The sequence below is a fragment of the Cydia amplana genome, chromosome 14 (assembly GCF_948474715.1).
Source record: "Cydia amplana chromosome 14, ilCydAmpl1.1, whole genome shotgun sequence".
Lineage (NCBI taxonomy): Eukaryota > Metazoa > Arthropoda > Insecta > Lepidoptera > Tortricidae > Cydia > Cydia amplana.
The window spans coordinates 14,892,293-14,906,563 of NC_086082.1; the positions used below are offsets into that span (position 1 = coordinate 14,892,293).

Consider the following 14,271-nt stretch of genomic DNA (forward strand, 5'->3'; position numbering starts at 1 on the left):
CGGACATTATATTCAGCAGGGCTATTATTACACTTTGTAAAATTGAAAAATTAAAAAAAAAATTAAATGTAAATAATTTCAAAATTGCTTTATTAGGGTTAGATATGAGGATATTACGGATAATTTGAGGTATATTTTACAAAAAAAAATTAACGGTATTGTATCTGGAGAAGCCCAAACTTGGTATGTTTTGAAAACTATTTTTATTATAATTTAAACAAAATGACTGAAATGTAACGATGTGATATATTTTTAGCATTGGCTCAGAAAGCCCTTTCGTTGAATACCACACACGATAGGTTTCTTATTTTTTTTTTTCATACAAAAGAAACATAACGTCATAACTCCTCTCGTTTTTTTTTATTTGTTGGCGCTTCGGGTCAAATTGTTTCAAATGTCCTAAAGATCAATCGTACCGATTTTCAGACCTTTAACACCATTTGCAGCATTTTACTGATTTTCGCGGTGTACCGCCAGCGCTAGAAGTCGGCAGCAAAGAGTAGTGTAATATATAGGACAGTCGGCAGTCAACGTTTGTTCCTAATAAATATAACATTGATGAATAAAGACGGTTTCCTTCCGCGAAACCAATTTCGTTATGTGCCACCATTAAATTTCCCTCGGATATGCAAGAGTGATAGAGAAGCAAATACCTATCGCAATTTCCCCCATTCCCCTTTGGATGGTTCTTGTTTGAGTTATAATAATGTCATTGTATGGAGGACTCAACCTTTCCGTTGCATTTTTAAAGTGTTTTTATATCGACATGACACTGGCTAAATGCCAAAAAAAAACCGCTGTCATAGTAACGAAAATAATAAACACGTCAATCGAAATAAACAACGTAATATACAAGAAAAACTGGAAAAATAGTATATGATAAATATGTAAAACATCATTAATTATCGAATTAAAATTACATACAACATTGTGTAAAAAAATTTAGGCAAATTATACAGCCCGATTATACGGGTTACATCTTGAAAAAAAAATGATTATCTTGGAAAGAAGAGTAAATATACATAGGTGAACACAATGGTGAACAAAGGTATAGTAAAATAGGTAGGTAAATAATTCAGGGTTTGCTTGTCTGGTCCACGCATGCTGTACCTACCACGACCACGGCACGGCCGTCTCCTGCTAACTTTTCGCTATAATATTAAAATCATAGGTATTAGACCTATGATTTTACTATTATAGCGAACAAATATTTCATGTTCATGATCTCGAATTTAAGACTTTAGCTTAGATTTATGGCGTGCGGCCTAGCGCGCGTTGCCTCTATGAGGAGCTGTCAAAGCGCTTTATATCTGTATGCTTCTGATGATGCGGATCAGCATTGTTATCCAGCGGGGCAAGCGGTCAGCCTGCAGCCTTTCTGGGCACCCTACCGCACTTGGTAGGTCACTACCACGATTTAGGGCAAATAATTTATTTATAAGTTTTTAATAATATATATCTTATACCTTTAAACGAGCAATTCTTGTATATTTATTTATTTATTTATATATATTTCGGGGATCTCGGGAACGACTCTAACGATTTAGATGAAATTTGCTATATGGGGGTTTTCGGGGGCGCAAAATCGATCTAGCTAGGTTTTATATCTGGGAAAACGCGCATTTTTGAGTTTTTATATGTTTTCGAGCAAAGCTGGGAAGACATTAAGTTTTTAATTTAAGTGTTTTTATCATGTTTCATATTTAAACTTACAGATGTGGACCACCAGCGTGGTTTTCTTATTTCCTGTTACCAACCTGAAACACCATACCTACTTGAATATCAGAAAATAATCTATAGTGAAGAAAATTAAATAAAGTTTAATGCTTAAAAACTTTAATGTTTTATTAAAATTAAACGAAAAAAAATGTGTAAACTGAAATATAGCTGGTCAACCAAATCTTGTCAGTCAAAAAAGGCGCGAAATTTAAATTTTCTATGGGACGATATCCCTTCGCGCCTACAACTACATTTTTCAAATTTGCCGCCTTTTTCTACTGTCAAGTTCTGGTTGACCAAGTATAGATCTAATTTTTTTATTTGTAGTTGAATAACATATATGTATTTAATTTCCTTTAATTAAAAATCATCTCTGTGTAGATACATATTAAACAATAGGTACTTTTAGGTCTTGGTAAGTAATATAGCCAAATACAGTAGGTCTTATGACTATATTACTTACCAGTATTTGGCTACATTACTTACCAAGACCGGAGCCTGACCTGTCAGTCACCAACTATTTTGATGCTCTTTGTAGGTAGCATCAAAATAGTTGGTGACACAAAGTTACCAAGTTACTAAGGTAGGTACCTATATAGTAGGTAGTAGTAGTGCAATATTTAGTCAAAATATTTTGACTAATTTAGATTATTTTTATGCCAAAAAGGTAATACAAGCTATAGCTGGTCAAGCAGATCTTGTCAGTAGAAAAGGCGGCAAATTTGAAAAATGTAGGCGCGAAGCTTGGAGGATACAACTAAACGGAGTAGCCATTAACAGGCTTTCCCCTCTGTCGAAAATAGGCGGCCAACGGTCATACACAATGTATGGACTGACGTTTATCTGACATGGCTATTTTTACGTTACGCATACATTTGACGTTCCCCTCCCCCGCAAAAATCGGCAGACTGTTTTGTACAGAAAATTACAGACATGGCGTCTCCGTTTGATTATATCCTCCAAGGCGCGAAGGGATATCGTCCCATAGAAAATTTGAATTTCGCGCCTTTTTTACTGTCAAGATCTGCTTGACCAGCTATATTCATGTTCCACTTAGAAATAAAATACGGACTTTTCTGAATATATGGTTTACGAAATGTGTTAAGGTACAACTTGTGGTTTGTTAACGTGGATTAGAAATAGGCAGCTTGAGTTGAGAGAGGTGATGAGTAAATTCTTTAATTTTTTTTACAATTTTGAGCGTTTATAAGAGAATGTGTGGAGCAAGCATTATTTGACGTGTAGGTGTGGGTTCAACAAAAAGATCGCTTGTCAATAAGGCATTCTTGCTGTTAAAATTCAATTATTAATAGCCTTTATCGACCATCAGCAATGTAGTCCCTTTTTGATTGATGGAAATTGTCACGTAAGTTCCACTACTCGCCGCCGCATCGCCTACAGCGCATTCGTTGGTCTATCGCTCACAAGATGTCATTAATTCATGTAAACTTACGTACTGAAAAAAAAAAAGTTTTACTCTTTGCTATAAATTACCCTTTCGCACGTCAAAAACTCCAAGATGGTGCCGAAGGTCATAGAGAACCAAGTCTACCTTTGGAATCATTACTTGTCAAAATTTGACATTAGCAATCCACAGTTAGGTGACAACCAAACCAAACCATTATAAACCTTAAAGTAATAATAAAACAAAGTTGTTTTTTGTTAAATTATTGTTTGTACCAAATGAACTTCAGCACTTGATGAACTTCAAATGAACTTCAGCTGTTGAATTTCAAATGACGCGAAATCTGACAGTTGTACATGTCGAATAAGGGCCCTGGTCGACATTAGCTACATTTTAACTGCTAATTTTATTAATGTAGGGTTAAAAAGACTACGACGGCCCGATTCGAACTTTAAGTTACGTTAATTAATAGATCTAGAAACGATATGGATTAGATATGTATAAGTGTCAAATGTGACGTTTCTTCAAACAAAACTTCACTTTTGACACTGACACATCTAATCCATATCGTTTCTAGATCTATTAATTGACGTATCTTAAAGTTCGAATCGGGCAGTAGGTATACATACAAGAAAACCGGTTGGGTTAAAGTTTTCAACTCGACTTGGTTTCATACGATTGATGGTCGCGTATCGCGCGTAACTATATTCATACATTTCTCGCATTTAGAGCAATCGTACTTTTATAACAATAACAATAACAATATTTTTATTCATAATAAAGATTTTGCAGGAACGTTACATTGATCCCCGCACTAGGCATGGCCTGTATCGCGGGGGTCATGATCAACACGAGTTAGCAGAAATAAAATTTATAATCATAATTATACTAAATCTGTCAGCCATGTCGACCAGCCCATTCCCATACACCTGCGAGCTATGCGGCGCGGAGGGCCTGACGGACGAGATGATGCGCTCCCACACTCTGGAGGCCCACGTCGCAGGGCGCCCCTCCTGCCCCTTCTGCGACTGTTCTGTACCCCCACTACAGGTAAGATACTCCCATACACCTGCGAGCTATGCTCCATACAACTGGAGAGCCGTCGGCCGAGTGTCGTTTCTTTTTATACACAACCAATGACAGTGTTTAATTTCAAACTACACTTAAGGGTAACATTCCATTTCTGACCGCAGCTGCACTACTGGTACTGAACGCGTCGCTGTTACTGTCAATTTCCTTAGTAAAATGAACAGTAGAGTGCAGCTGCGGTTGGAAATGGACTGTCACCTTAACTTTAAAAACAAATGAAGTATGTTAAATAAAAATAACAAAAACCCTACAGTTTGTACATTCCACCTATCCCTAAGTAGTGGTTCCCAAGTTCCCATACTCTAGGGAGTCTAGGGGCAACATCTATTGCCTAGTTTTTTGTAGGTAGATTTGAACCACTACGTAGTACTACTCTTACCAATCTAGCGCCTCCAAGAAGTCCAGAATTATTTTGAGATTTGTAACGTTTTTTGTGTTTATTACTTGTTTACAGCTACCAAGCCACGTGCAGAGGGCGCATCTACACTACCTCACGCCGGAGAGGGAGCTTATGGCGTTCATAGACGATCAGAGTCCAGGGTGAGTTCAACTTTATTCTCTTTGACGGACGAAGTCTTAAGGCGCTCTCAATGTATTCAACTTAGAAACCTGTTACTTTCTTCGCACGTGATCATTAATAATTTTTTTCCACGTTTAGGAACCTAGGTAGATGAGAAGACAAAATGTGTTTCATTCATATAGTCTGACAGACAAATCTGATAGACAATCTTTTTACGCGCAAAAAAATGTATTTCATTTCATTCATTTAACCAGACAAACAAGCTCGAGATAGACCATTTTTTGCGCGATTCAAAATTAGTCTCATGATAAAGATTGTTGACCTAGATATACTTACCCCTCATCCTTCTACATACCTCCACCCCTCCGCCTCTAGATCTCCATATTCTCCTCACAGAATATGGCTCCTCTCACTAGCCTAATGGGAACATTGGGGACTGTTAATTTTTCTAGCACAAAATCTCACCTACTAAATCGACTGTTGTTTTATAGGTACGACGAAGACTCGAAGATGACTACAACAGACAGCTGCAGCTACAACACTCCTGGTTCCGTGAACGGCTGGCATAGTCCTGAGTCCGCTTCATTTCATAATGGTGCCATCTCCAAGAACTATCACAACGGGTTTCAGGTACGAGACCACTAGGTATTAGCCACGAAGACTCGAAGATGACTACAATAGACAGCTGCAGCTACAACACTCCTGGCTCCGTGAATGGCTGGCATAGTCCTAAATCTGCTTCATTTCATAACGGTGCCATCTCCAAGAACTATCACAACGGGTTTCAGGTACGAGACCACTAGGTATTAGCCACGAAGACTCAAAGATGACTACAACAGACAGCTGCAGCTACAACACTCCTGGCTCCGTGAACGGCTGGCATAGTCCTGAATCTACGTCATTTCATAACGGTGCCATCTCCAAGAACTATCACAACGGGTTTCAGGTACGAGACCACTAGGTATTAGCCACGAAGACTCAAAGATGACTACAACAGACAGCTGCAGCTACAACACTCCTGGTTCCGTGAACGACTGGCATAGTCCTGAATCTACGTCATTTCATAACGGTGCCATCTCCAAGAACTATCACAACGGGTTTCAGGTACGAGACCACTAGGTATTAGCCACGAAGACTCAAAGATGACTACAACAGACAGCTGCAGCTACAACACTCCTGGTTCCGTGAACGACTGGCATAGTCCTGAATCTACGTCATTTCATAACGGTGCCATCTCCAAGAACTATCACAACGGGTTTCAGGTACGAGACCACTAGGTATTAGCCACGAAGACTCAAAGATGACTACAACAGACAGCTGCAGCTACAACACTCCTGGTTCCGTGAACGACTGGCATAGTCCTGAATCTACGTCATTTCATAACGGTGCCATCTCCAAGAACTATCACAACGGGTTTCAGGTACGAGACCACTAGGTATTAGCCACGAAGACTCGAAGATGACTACAATAGACAGCTGCAGCTACAACACTCCTGGTTCCGTGAATGGCTGGCATAGTCCTAAATCTGCTTCATTTCATAATGGTGCCATCTCCAAGAACTATCACAACGGGTTTCAGGTACGAAACCACTAGGTATTAGCCACGAAGACTCGAAGATGACTACAATAGACAGCTGCAGCTACAACACTCCTGGTTCCGTGAACGGCTGGCATAGTCCTGAATCTGCGTCATTTCATAACGGTGCCATCTCCAAGAACTATCACAACGGGTTTCAGGTACGAGACCACTAGGTATTATTAGCCACAAAGACTCAAAGATGACTACAACAGACAGCTGCAGCTACAACACTCCTGGCTCCGTGAACGGCTGGCATAGTCCTGAATCTGCTTCATTTCATAACGGTGCCATCTCCAAGAACTATCACAACGGGTTTCAGGTACGAGACCACTAGGTATTAGCCACGAAGACTCGAAGATGACTACAATAGACAGCTGCAGCTACAACACTCCTGGCTCCGTGAACGACTGGCATAGTCCTGAATCTGCGTCATTTCATAACGGTGCCATCTCCAAGAACTATCACAACGGGTTTCAGGTACGAAGCCACGAGGTATTAGCCACGAAGACTCAAAGATGACTACCACAGACAGCTAGAACTACAACTCTCGGCTCCGTGATCACATTTTGAATTTCTTTATTTTTGGTATGTTCATGCTAAAATTTGAAAACGCATTTTCACCAGTCTCGATGCACCTTTTTGGTAGTGCCGTTGTAATTAATGGTGGGTTCCTTCTACATCGAGTGGTTTGGCAGTCCAAGGAAAAATGTATCTCCCATCCCAAGGCTCCCAAAATGTATGCACACTTTCTGCAATTGGACAAAAATCGATTAAAAAAAAAAGAAAAAAAATAGTCAGTAGACATAGATTTTAAAGTTTTAGGATATACTCTGTTTGTGTTATGTACATAATATAATATGTAATGCATTAATTTAAAAATAATATGCGTTGTACTTGTAACCTAAAAGTTAAGTCCTTTCTGAGCAAACATAAATATTATTAGTTATAAGTGGAAACTCTTTTGGCTATGTACTGTCTAAATTAATTATCTTGTTGTACTATTTTGCCTGTTTGTTTCCCAAGTTTAAATAAAATAAAAAAATAAAAAATGAAGATATTACTCGTAAAACGATTTCCAGGTTGCTGGGAATTCATTCCTCAAAACGCTTTTTAGCGTTCTGTACCCAAAGGATAAAAACGGGACCCTATAACTAAGACTCCACTGTCCGTCTGTCCGTCTGTCTGTCACCAGGCTATAGCTCATGATAGCTAGACAGTTGAAATTTTCACAGATGATGTATTTCTGTAATACTAAAAACAGAATAAATTAAATATATTAAGCGGGGCTCCCATGCAACAAACGTGATTTAATTGGCGTTTTTTGCGTAATGGTACGGAATCCTTCGTGCGCGAGTCCGACTCGCACTTGGCCGGTTTTTGGGAATTAATTTGATTGGCCTAAAATTCTATTTTTGTCGGTTTTCAGGAGAAAGAGTTCGAAGAGAGGTCCCCAAAGAACATCAACTTGACCAACGGATTGAAAAACATCAACACGAGCAACGGGGTTATCCCAAAGAAGCTGAGTCGGGAAGGTTCCAGAGAACGGGAGATGGTCAATGGGCATGACAAGAAAAGTATTATTTTTTAATTCGATTATTATTCTTATGATACTCAGTCAATATTGTCCCAGCTAAAGCTAAAGTGTGGTATTCCGTCTGCCCAAATATGTCCCATCTCATGGCGTCTCACTCTCTCTCTCAAGCAAAATGTGAGACAAAACACATATTGGACAAAGAAATTGGACAGGTGGTATACCCCGTATACCACCCTAAGTTAAGGCGCCAGCTGCGAAAGTTTAAGACGCTGGTTCTAGGCCTCGGCTGAAGAATGCGGTTGTATTGTTTTCCATAATATACTCGTATGATGTAAGTCTAATAATCTAGTCTGGCAAACACAAAACACAACTTGTCAGTCAGTAAGAACCAGGAAAATTATTATACCCTTCCTTTTGGGTGCTAGTAGGTTAGGTACTAGCTTGAAACAAAGACAGTATACCTATGATTCTCTCTGTCTGATTGAAATGAGACAGTCCTGTGGGCCAAACGATAGATACAAACTTTATACGAGATACTACAAATACGAAACAAAGGAAAAATAACGACTAATCCTTGTTTTCAGATTCCAGTCCAAGCCACAATTCTGGTAGTTATGAAGGATCGCCAAACAAAAATAAGGTTCCTATTTAATACCTATACCAACGTATTCTAACGACATTGTGTGAGACGTGTGAGACAATGAATATTCCCAACTTTGTTTAGCTAAAAATTTAAAACATGTTTTATGTTTCAAATTCATTGGAAAAGTGATTAAGTGATATCTTGTTTATTTCAGTTGACAATGGCAAGTGCTGGCCAGGGTTCCCCGCTGAGATCACAATTAGCATTAAAACTGAAACCTAACACGCCTAAAAAGTCAGTGCCCACGCCAAGCCCTACAGTTCAGGTAATATGATATGAACAGCATAATTATAATAAAAAACTTGTCAACATTTACAAGTTTTTATTTTTACGCGCGAAAAAATTAAAAAGTGTATTTGCAATTATCCAAACGCAAAGTTAAGTATTTTATGCATGAATCTAGTATAACTGGATTGGGCATGAGTGGTGGGGATAACTGACAGAACGGGATAGTCTTATGTATCTTTCAGGAGGAGTAGCAGCGAAAGCGCTATTATTGTTTGTCCTTGTCACAGTCTCACATCTTGTTTTATTCCCCACCGTAAATTGACCACCGTGATTGGTCGAATTCATTTGTTGCCCACCATAACAAAGAAATTCAACCAATCATAGCGTTGCAATGCGACGCTATAATTGGTCGAATTTATATGTTTTGTCCCTCACGGAGGCACGCGTAGACCACTTCTATAGGATGCTACCTTCTATGATTTTATGTAAAGATTTATATATCGCTATTATATATTATCGCTTTATAGAATAAGCATGAAATAATATTAAAATTGATTTATTTTGATAGCAATATTCATTTTCCACAGCATAATATGTGTCTTGAAACCAGTCCAATAAGGACCGCACGCAATCCAAATGTCAACGCATGTAATGACACTAACAGTGTTGCCAGATCGTACCTTTTAGTACGGTTTTACGTACTATTTTTTTACCTTGCGTACCTTTTTTGTACGCAGCGTACATCGTACTAAAACCGTACCTTTTGATGTACAATTGTTTATCAACTTTTTTTTTCGTTATATTGGTTCAGGATGGTTTGTTCAGGGCAAAATATCTAATCTGACAACAATTGCCACCATAAAAAAGTACCATGTACTATAGAAAATACACTTTTCTTTAGTTGCAGTCGGCAGTTGTGTCTTTCTTACCTGTGCTTTGCTAATAGTAATAGTAATATCGTTTATTGCAAACCATGGTACAATAGAATAAATCTTACAATGGAAAAAGATGACATGGCACCCTGATAGGTTATTGGCCATTATCCATAAAACTACATTAAATAATTTATGTGTAATATTATTCATATTGCTTTGTGATTGCTTCTAATGCAGTTGCTCGAGGAATAATAAAAACGCTAAAAGAAGTAAAAAAATGATAAAGAATTTGTTCTCGGGCTGTCAGGTACCTAAATCCTACTTTTATTATTAAAAAGGGAAGTTACATAATTATTGTTACTTATCTGCCAACTTGTTTATCTTACCAATCTTATTCAAATGCATTTCTTTTTAATTTATATACTTATGTACATTTGCAAATCCAGTAAAAAGTTACTTATACTTGGTCAAGCAGATCTTGTCAATAGAAAAAGGCGGCAAATTTGAAAAATGTAGGCGCGAATGGTTATCGTCTCATAGAATGTTTTAATTGCGCGCCTTTTTTTACTGACAAGATTTGCTTGACCAGCTATAGTCATCTGAGTGTATTTCGTTTTATTTGGCATTATTATCCAGATTACAAAACTCAGGTAGTCAAAATTCAGCCAGCCATTTATAGCCGCTCAAACAACTTAGTCAGTATAAAATGGCGCGAAATTTAAGTTTTCTATTGGACCATAACCCTTCGCACCATTTTTTTTAGATTTGCCGCTTTTTTCAACTGACGGAAATGGCTTGACAAATTTTATTTTTCATGTACCTATATCAATGCAAACAAAATTGGTTAACTATGACGTGTACACTACACTTATAGTTGGTCAAACCAATTTGTCAGTCAGTAACAATCAGGAAAACTATACTCATCCACCCACCATACCCCCCCCCCCACCCACATAGAAATATTGTTTCTGTAAGAAAATTTTACTATAGTCCGTCAACCAAATCTTGTCAGTAGCAATGTAAAGCAAACTAAAGTAGGGCAACACTCAAAGAGCAGTATTGCGCTAAGAAAAGCAGCAATGTACATCGAACCAGAAGATTTTTTTTTTCCGCTGAGCGCGCCGGATTATATTCTCTTTGCTGCGTACGTCAATTCAAATTGTCACTCGCGGTTTATTGAAAAAAATTTAAACATGGACGGACAATTTAAAAGCGATGTTAAAACAATGTTAATCAAAATGATGAACAAATTTGAAGATATCAAAAACAACTCCCTATCGTAGCGCTTATATTCTCTTTGTTCCCTATCTGTCTTCTAAGTTTACTAAAATAAAATCATATCAAAATGCAGATAATTAGATAGTGCATATACTGTGCATATATTTGTTATTTACAATATAATATGCCACTTGTTAATGTAAATTAGTGTACTGTTCTGGATGAATATGACATACCTGTGTAATTTTTTTGATTGGTATATATTGTACAATATACATATTAAAAATAAAACAACTGATATTTGGGTGTTTATTTAATTTAAAGGTAAATAAGATAAGGGTCACTTTTCGACTTGGTTGCGTTGTACACGTACATAAATCGTCATAGGTAAGTATTGTCTGAAGATATACTACCTACTACGAACGCCTTATATTGGGCAAGATTTAATCCTGCAACAAACATGTATGGATTAGGTAGATATTGCGAAAGAACGGCGGTATAATCAAGGCAATACTGTTAAAAGGTTTACCTTTGTAAATAGTCACAACTGATTGCTGAAAATATTAGACATGTGGGCCTATTTCCAGGACACAATTTATGGTCTTGTTGGATAGATTTAGGCATAAGTTTTAATTGTATTTATGCCTTTTAACCTTAAAACAAAAAAACTGAACATAATTTTAAAAGTTCGAAAGAGTTCTTCCAGTACTTGTCATAACCTCAATTTTTAGTAATGTTTACCATCAACGAGCATGATTGTACATTGTAGGCCCCTTCGCTTTGCTTATTCTTATTTAATGTATTGGTATTTAATGGTGACAGCAGAAATATCTCTTGAAACAGAAACGATTCAGAATGAAAACCAAATGAAAACAAATAAGGTGACGGCTGTCATTCACGATCCACATTCCACAGATAAAACACAGATGACACGCGTTTTGGAATTATTTGAACACAGTGTTGCTAACCCGCGATTTTTCAAATTTGCCGCCTTTTACTACTGACAAGATTTGGTTGACGGACTTTAATAAAAAAATCGTACCTTTTTTATCAAAATCGTACCTTTTTTGACGTACGACTGTACATAAGCTGGAAGCGCTCTGGCAACACTGGACACTAATGACATTGACAGTTAATATTCCGATTCAAAACAGCGTGTGTCCGCCAATAATTATTGACAAACATTACTCGTCATAAAATATTATGTCGTCTACTTAGACGACATAAAATATATATTAATAAGTTAAATAACCATTTCCAAAATTGATCAACAGTGCCTCCTCTGCGATTTCACATCAACATGCCCAAGAAAGTTAGAAGAGCATATAAACCGCGCTCACTTCGACCTCACCTCTCCTTCCGTAATGGGGAACGCAAACACCAACACAGCGACCCTGGGGAACCCGACTTTAACCCTGGACAACCCTACGAACACGTTGGACAACCCGACGTTAGCTTACAGTGCGATGGCGATGTCACCCGGACCTCATAGCTCGTCGTACCAGTGTCCGATCTGCGAGAGAGAGTTCACGAATGGCTCGGATGTGGAAATGCATGTTAATGTGGAGCATAGGGATATTTTGAGTCCACAGAAAGCGGTAAGTTATTTGTTTATTCATATTTTATTGTAGTTTTCCGAGTTTTTCAACCTTTTTGTTGACGCGGTGTGGCTTTACGGCTGATAAAGGCTTCGGCCAAGGGGGTCGTGAACCTCAGTTTGAAAAACAATGCTGTATTTGAATATTTTGAATTATTAATGCCTAAGAGTACTGAATATTACAAATACTTAAATCAATAGGCCCTTAAAGTCTTCTTGTCCATATTTCTATTCTTATTCTTATAGTTTTCTCTCGGTAATTAGAAAATCACAAAGCTCTATTTTTGCTATTCAAATTATGTTAGAATTAAGTGTATTGATTAGACATTAGAAAATTAGATATTTAAACTGGACAAAAACTCAGTGCAACAAACCTCGAAGTTTTAGGGCTACTAAAGACGCCAGCGGGATTGAAAGGTTAACCTGTCAGCTCCCAAGGGCTCAAATTTGAGCCAGAACGCTTATGGTGACGTCACACACGTGGGAACTCACGGGTTAATTAAGGATTTTGTTACGTGTTCCATTTTTGAAAACTTTTGGCTGTGGCGGCGATTCCAGTATTCGTTGCGGATGGCACGCCTATCGTGTCATACGCCACACGTTAAAAACATTGATGACATGCCTGTCGTGCCATCCACATTGAAACAGTTAAGTTTAGTTTTAGTAACAGTGATAACACTGGACACTGTGTGACATAGGCTCATCAGCTCAATAGCTGCTCGCCTATAATTATATAATAATATATATAATATAATAATTCATTACAGGATCAGGTGGACAATGCCTCCTGTGATGATGTAGTCATGATGGAAGAGAGTCCTGTGAGTAACTGCCCCGTCTGCTGCCAGCCGCTGCCACTGTCTCAACATGAACTGGTGAGTACTGTTCTTGGGCCTTAGGGCTCATTTAGACAGCGAGCAAACTCACATGCAATTGTAGTTACATTATGTTTTTAATTTAGTTTGTGACCAAAGTTATACATAGAGTCCTAAAACATTTTAAATTATAAAGGTATTTATTAAACACTTTTATGTTTAGATTCAGCACATAGAGGAGCATTTCGAGCGCGGCGAGGAGTGCGGCGCAGCGCTGAGCGCGGCCGAGCGGGAACAGCAGAGAAACAGGGAGGAGCATGAATTTCAAATGTTACGGGTAATTTTATTTCTATATATTATCGCGCCACCCTACTGTTGCGCTAAAATTTTACCAGGCATTTTACCACACATAATTTTACGTATCAGTTTCTCACGCTTCGGACCCTTAGTCTGGAATATCCATCTCTTATCTTATCTTATCTTATTATTTTCGGGGGCCCTTACGGATACACTTCGACCCATAGGGATCTTTTGTGCAATTACCCCCTGGAGAAGATCCGTCAGCTACTCAAGAGCTTTTCCCACCATATCCATGTGTCGGATGATGGAGCTCATGGGTAGCGTTTTAAAGTCCTTTGGTTCCAGATATCCTGCTCCAAAGTCCTTCATTCTTTGTCTGGCGAGGGCGTGACATTCACACATTAAGTGTTTCACTGTCTCTTCCTCTTCGCCACACATACGACAATCGGTGTTGTCAGAATGTCCCATCTTGGTCAGAATTCCCTTGACCCCGTAATGACCAGTGAACACCCCCGTTATGATTTGGAGTTGTCTTTTGCTAAGTTTCCAAAGCTTTTTGCTCCAGCCGGAGTCTACTCCTTGCATGAAGAGCTTTGCATGCTTTAGACCCGTCAGACTGTTCCATTCTTCCTGATGTTTGGTCTTGGCATGGTCTTTAATAGCCGTTGTGATGGTTCCCTGTGAGAGCCCCACGAATGGTTCCGGACCTATAAAGTTGCTTTCAGATCCGGTTCTGGCAAGTTCATCTGC

The 14,271-nt window shown here is 38.4% G+C and overlaps 1 protein-coding gene across 1 annotated transcript in view; it reads left to right on the forward strand.

The window, feature by feature from the left end:
* Positions 1–14,271, forward strand: part of LOC134654367 (uncharacterized) — a 51,197-nt gene that overhangs the window by 17,764 nt on the left and 19,162 nt on the right. The window contains exons 2-10 of the mRNA XM_063509830.1: positions 4,026–4,174; positions 4,668–4,753; positions 5,225–5,363; positions 7,738–7,885; positions 8,430–8,485; positions 8,643–8,753; positions 12,084–12,407; positions 13,174–13,281; positions 13,445–13,558. Of these exons, the coding sequence (XP_063365900.1) occupies positions 4,028–4,174; positions 4,668–4,753; positions 5,225–5,363; positions 7,738–7,885; positions 8,430–8,485; positions 8,643–8,753; positions 12,084–12,407; positions 13,174–13,281; positions 13,445–13,558 (1,233 nt within the window). The 5' untranslated portion in view covers positions 4,026–4,027. The remainder of the gene's footprint in view (positions 1–4,025; positions 4,175–4,667; positions 4,754–5,224; positions 5,364–7,737; positions 7,886–8,429; positions 8,486–8,642; positions 8,754–12,083; positions 12,408–13,173; positions 13,282–13,444; positions 13,559–14,271) is intronic.